The sequence below is a fragment of the Egretta garzetta genome, unplaced genomic scaffold (genome assembly GCF_000687185.1).
Source record: "Egretta garzetta isolate BGI_Z169 unplaced genomic scaffold, ASM68718v1 scaffold156, whole genome shotgun sequence".
Taxonomy (NCBI): domain Eukaryota; kingdom Metazoa; phylum Chordata; class Aves; order Pelecaniformes; family Ardeidae; genus Egretta; species Egretta garzetta.
The window spans coordinates 879,084-885,280 of record NW_009260125.1 but is presented as its reverse complement, the minus strand read 5'-3'; the positions used below and the strand labels follow the sequence as shown (position 1 = coordinate 885,280).

General features: G+C 36.2%; 1 protein-coding gene across 2 annotated transcripts in view; it reads left to right on the top strand.

Annotated features, from left to right (window-relative positions):
• Positions 1-838: 838 nt before the first annotated feature.
• Positions 839-6,197, top strand: part of PTPN12 (protein tyrosine phosphatase non-receptor type 12) — a 47,960-nt gene continuing 42,601 nt past the window's right edge. For both annotated transcript variants that reach the window (XM_009641375.2, XM_035896868.1), the window contains exons 1-3: positions 839-946; positions 4,664-4,740; positions 5,766-5,861. In XM_009641375.2, the coding sequence (XP_009639670.1) occupies positions 5,838-5,861 (24 nt within the window). In that variant the 5' untranslated portion in view covers positions 839-946; positions 4,664-4,740; positions 5,766-5,837. The remainder of the gene's footprint in view (positions 947-4,663; positions 4,741-5,765; positions 5,862-6,197) is intronic.

Here is a 6,197-nt window from a genome sequence, read left to right as displayed (position 1 = left end):
AGCACTGCTGGCTACTCCTGTATTTTTTTCCAGGGAGAGTTTATACTCTTTTCTTCCTCCTCAGCTTTAAGGTTGCAAAGGCCTAATCTGAGTGGGATGATAAAAGCTGTATCGCTCTTGTTATTTCCTGGGTTGCTGGAAGGCATGGGCTGGATTTTGTTATTAGAGGTTTTGACTGTGTCGAATTTCTAGGATTTGAAATAGATGGAGAGGAAAAAATGACATGTTGTTGTGAATACAGCAGACCTCCTGTCACTCACCTTAATTGCGAATACCTCGTACCTGAGGCGGGGACCTTCTTTCTCTGAGTGTGCTTGAAACCCAACAGGAGTTGGGCGTTGCAAGTCGATGCCTGTTAAAAGTGAGATTTTGCTTTCTGTTTGGTTGTCAGTGTCTCGGAAGCTATTTGTTTCAGACCAAAGTACCAGCTGCTAACAGCTGTTCCTGAGCCTGCCTGCTCTGTGCTCTTCCTCCAGGTATTCTGAGCAATAACAGATTTTTCTGTTTCTCACAGGTATTCTTAATGTGGTTGTTACTCCCTAACAGGGCAGTGTATTTCCTAAATAACCTATAGCTGTGTTCCACACTGCTGCTGTAGTGGCTTTTCCAAAGTTCCATGTCTCATGATGTATAGAGGTGGTTCAACTTGGCTGTAAACTGGTGATGAGCTGAAAGTACGGGAGAATTAGGTTTTTAAACTTCATCATAGTGAATATTGTAAAAGGAGAGAAAAGGTATTTTTGAGTGATCATCTTGTACTTCATCAATGAAGCTAATACCTAGTGATGTTTCTGTTATCTTGAGACTTGGAAATATAACATAAGTGTTTTGTTTCAGAGGTTAAGAAGATTATCAACAAAATACAGAACAGAGAAGATCTACCCAACAGCCACTGGAGAAAAAGAAGAAAATGTTAAAAAGAATAGATACAAGGATATATTGCCATGTAAGTCTGATTTACGTGTTAATAGAAGACAAAGGCTTATTATTCTTAATATATTTTGAATTTTACTATTTAGTTATTACCGAAAGGCAAAATTTGAGATGATATGCTGAAAGATAACTTTCATAAAATGTTTAACTTGAAAGACAAGTAAGTGAACATTTTTGTATTTTATTAGGAGAAGGTATCACCTAAAAATAAAATGTGTACTAGGTCCCAAGCCTTATCAAGCTGACATTTTCATTTTAGCTTGGAATAGTCTAAAACTTTTATTAGGTGCTTCACTGTATTTTTTTTCTTTAGGAGCATGTGGTTCATGGTGGAAAACAAACACATGTCAGTGTAAACTCTAGATGAAATTTTAAGGAGCCTTATGGAACCTGGCTTTGTGGTTTGAAGTAAAATAGATCTTTTTTGCTTTGTTTCCTGCAAACAGTGTCAGAGAACTTCAGTGCTGGATTATTTTTGGTTTGTATTTTGCTAGAGCCCAAATGAAATTCTGTTTAATGTACGAACACAGGAAACAAAGTCAGAGCAAAATTTAAATTTGATAAGCACCAAATGTGTGGTTATAACAGATCAGTGATCTATAATGACAAGATTGCCTGTTACAAGCTCACTTTGTGTAGCTCATGAGGCCATGTATTTCAGCAGCTCTTACTGTGCTTCTCAATGTGAACAGCTGACAGTGAGATTAAAGGAAAATCTTCTGACAAATGCCACTTTTCGTATCCCAGAAGATTAGCAACAGATACATTTTGCTCTGCTTAGCTTTCTAAAGTGTTAGGAGGCTCATAACTGATTTGAAGTTGAAAATGGTCTTAAGCACCTTTAACTTTCATTTTCAAAATGTGTTCTAATAATAAACTCAGGTGAATTACTGTGTACTTCAGACTTGTTGTATACCCGTGTGCCCTGTTTTTCTAGTGCTGGAATTTTTACTGTTTATCAGCACTTGGAGCAACACTTCAAGGAGTAAACTTTGGCCTGAAGCCACAGGCCCTAGATTGTTTAACAAAGTGGGTATAGTGCTTGCTGCTGCAATGGAGGAAAGGCACATGTATTCAAATTTTGCTGGAGGGTATATGTGTAAAATGCATCACATGTTGAAGAGTAGTGTGGTACTAAGCTCAACTGCAGCAAAATAATTAACATCATTGGGGGTTTTGTGTTCGGTTTTGGTTTTTTGGGCTTGAGGGTTGGTTTGGTTTTTTTTAGTTGGGAGGAAACATGTTTAATGGATGAATTAAAAGAAAAAAGAGAGGGGAAGCTGTTGTTGTTGTCTTATTATTAAGAGTTGTTATATTCTTTATTCTGTGCTGGCATTTTGGTAGATCATGAACAATATAGCAAAATCTTGGTAGAACCTGGGCTGAATCAGTGAGACACTTAACAGCTACTACCGTAGTGAATGGCTTCAACTAGAGCGGTAGATGTGCTTTTCTTTCATCTGCATACATAAAAATAAAATCTGAGTCATTGGGATCTGAAAGGATACACAGATCTCAGTGAGGAAAATGAGCAAACCTCAAAGCTGATGTTGAGGAAAATTGAAGGTATCTTTTCAGTTAAAGCAAGAATATCTTCAAACATCCAAAGGTTCCAGGAATAAAGTGATGGGAGACCAGCTTGACAGAAATGAAAGCCAGGAGATGTTTTTGAGAAGGAAGGGGGGGGTGACACTTTGCCTATCTTTTATAAATCCAGAAAAGAGTTTACAAATGTAACTTAATCTGAGATCAGTGCTGTATTTATCAGAAATTGCTACTGCAACCAGAGACATCAGTACTTCAATATTAGCTCAATACTACTTTCAGAATAAAAGGTGTATGCATGCTCACATTACAGTTTGCTAAGCCAGGCTAAATGATAGTTAAATGAAACATGGTGGTCACTGGTTACCTGAAGACACCAATTAGTAATTGTGAACTGAGCCTTTAAGCTGTATATAAATATCCAAGCACTTAATCTTCTGAACCTGGAACCTTCAATGGAATTCTTCTTGGAGAAATCTATTCCATACCTATGACTCTGAAAGAGCTGAGCTTTGGTAGATGCAGGCGTTGGCATTTGGAAACTGCTCTAGAATTTTGGATCTACTGTGCTAGAAAGATAGGAGCCCTTGTTAGCCTACCACTTTAATTATTCTGATCCACCATTTAAAAGTAGTTTTTAGTATTAAGTCTGTGACACCACTGCATGCTTATAAAGTGTTCTTGCTTTTACATTATATGTGTGAGTGTGTAATACAGTGTAATATGCTTTAAGGGTTTCTTTAGGCCTTTCTGTGAGAGTGCGTTGTCTTTAGGTCTGTGATCTAAATGCCTTTTAATTGACACTTGTGCTTTTTTAGGAAGCGTTACATGGTAACACACGCATTTTTTGCATGTTATCAAGACTCTGTCAGAAAATCTCACAATCTTGGAGGAAAGCATCTTGGAAGCTTGCTGGAAGAGCTTTCTGTATAGAAATAACTCTTAGCAAGTACTTCTTGTGGGCATAGTTCCCTGTTTTATTACCAGTGATGTTTTGACAAAAAAACCCCACCCAACCAATCATATTTCCTTTTTTTTAAAAAGACTCATTCTTTATGGTTTTTTCTGGAATTTAGCTCTGATAAAACTTTTAGCAGCTGTTCTGTGGTTGGGGAATTGACCCTGGGAGCAGAAAGTAACAAATTTCTTCATCAGATGCTGTTTCTGCAGATACTTTTGCTGCCCAGTTCAAAGATTTTATTTTTTTTTAATCTGGACTTCCAATTTGCTGCAATACTAAATTAATGAAAACAGCCTATATCGTAGAGATAGTTTGAAAGATTTTTACATGCTAGGTAGGAAGTGTTGGTATCAACAAGAGCTGGAAGGACTGGTGAACCTGCCAACCACCTATCATCCTTAGTAAGAATCATCAAGTTGTTTCTGTATTAAAGATGCACTTAATTTATTTTTTTTTTCAACGCAAAAAAGAATTCCAAGATGTCTAGTTCATTCTGCCAATAAGTAATAAAGACTATTTTTAAAATTTCTGAGGATTTTGGTCTGCTGTTTTTATAAGAAGCTGTCTCTGAGAGAGTCAGTAGTGATTGAGGTGGAAACTTGAAATGTCAAAACCCCCAAAATGAAGGAAACTGCTGCTTCTAGTTTGAGGGTGCCCCAGTGACATGTTTAGCCCAGTTTTGGGGGGGCAGAGGTCAGTCTGTGCCTGAGCAATAAACTGCAGCCCGTGTTTCATGTTGTAACGCTTGATGGACTCCTCCTTGGCAGAGACTTCAAGACTTGCCAGCTGCTTTAACTATGCACTGGTGTTTTATTCCTTCTGCTCTCTGTAAACGGACACAGTAAATGTGCCTTTGATTCTGACCATCATGATCTGTGTTAATCTTGTGTAGCTACAATTTTGATTATTTCTGATCAATGGAATTTTGCCTCTTTGTAATAAATTGCGCTTGGAATTCCGGTAGTTGGTACTCTGTAAACTTGAGCATCAGAAGCACATAGCAGTAGGAGCTACTCTGCTTATCCCTACATGAGTTGGTTTACCTATAAATTAAATTGACTTGCTTTTGTGTGGCTTATCTTTAGGAAACATTCTGTAATGCTTAATTTCTTCTATACATATTATATGTGTTATATATCTTATATTTACTGTTATATTTACCATTACATACTAATTTACATGTATTGTAATTATTGTTTTAAAAAAAAATAAATCTTCTTTTAGTTGATCATAGCCGGGTTAAACTGACCTTAAAAACTCCCCCACAAGATTCAGACTACATCAATGCAAACTTTATTAAGGTATGTATTACGATCTTAAAAGTTTTTTCATTCTTTTTAAGCTTTTATTACATATCAGTGCAGTTTTAATTTTACAGTCTGAGATAAGAATTTAAAGCTGTGAGGGGAAAAATTTCTTTTTGTTTGGAAAATTTGCAAATATAATGCCATTTATAAAGCAAATTTTTAGGTTTTAATATTACTCTAAGTGTAAATATAATATAAAATACATCATTTTAAGGTGACAGGCAACCATAGAACTTTATACTGTAGGAAAATACAGATACGATTTTTTTAAACAGTTGATACTGTTAAAAATACCAGATTTTAAGAGGCTATTTTTAGGGATAAGAGATGAGGTGTTTGACAAATTGAGTATATTAATATGCACTTCTTGCTATTAATGGCAGAAGTGTAGCAATGGAATTGTATCTAACAGTCTTAAAGACAAGCCAGAATTTAGCTAAAAATCTGATACACTTTTGTTTCAAAGTGTGAATATCTTGGGTTTTCCTTGCAGCTTTATTCTGATGCTGCTTCTAGATAGTAATGCTTACTCAGAAACAGGTGGTCTTGTAAATCTTGCTCCTTGAATACTTAGCTTGAAAAGGTGAATGTAAATGTCTTCAAGCTTTTTATAAAACAAATTTTAAAATTTTGGATTTTTGAAATGTATTACTGGGAGGGGGGAACTTGAATTTGTTCAAGGGGACGCTTTTTGGCAGAAGGACTTTCAAATTTTCATCATTAAATGTTTGAGTAGCAAAGAAAATGCAGACTTAAAGGGAATGTTCAGAATCTGAAAATACAGAAACTTACTATTTTCTGCTACAGTCTCTGGTAGCACGGCAGCTGTTATACTCTTGGGCTCCCTTGAAATCACCAGCAAAATTCCCCCTACTGTAAATAGTATTTCTTATTTGTCCTTCCTGTTGGATAAGAAAAAAGATATTCTAACTTTGTGATTACAACCTAAAGCCTTTTTTTTTTTTCAGTGCAGGTAAATTTTCTTTGTAAACACTAATGGTTCCTTTGTGCAATCCTAGGGAGTACATGGGCCAAAAGCATATGTTGCTACCCAGGGACCACTAGCAAATACAGTAATAGACTTCTGGAGGATGATATGGGAATACAATGTTGCCGTAAGTACCTACTTAAAAACCAAAATTGGGTATTATCTTATTTCATGGCACAGTGATTGTGTATCTTTTGCTTGAGCTGGCTATTATTAAAAAAGCTGACAGGGATTTAGTCCATTTACTTCTCCAATCTTGTTTTTGTAGTTTAAATAGCATCCTATATGTCATTAATATTATTTATTCTTTTAATAATGTAAATTCAAACTAATAATTTTATTGAATACCTCATTGGAGAGGTGGGCCTGTGTGAACCTCATGAGGTTCAACAAGGCCAAGTGCAAGGTCCTGCATCTGGGTCGGGGTAACCCCCAGTATCAGTACAGGCTGGGGGAAGAAAGG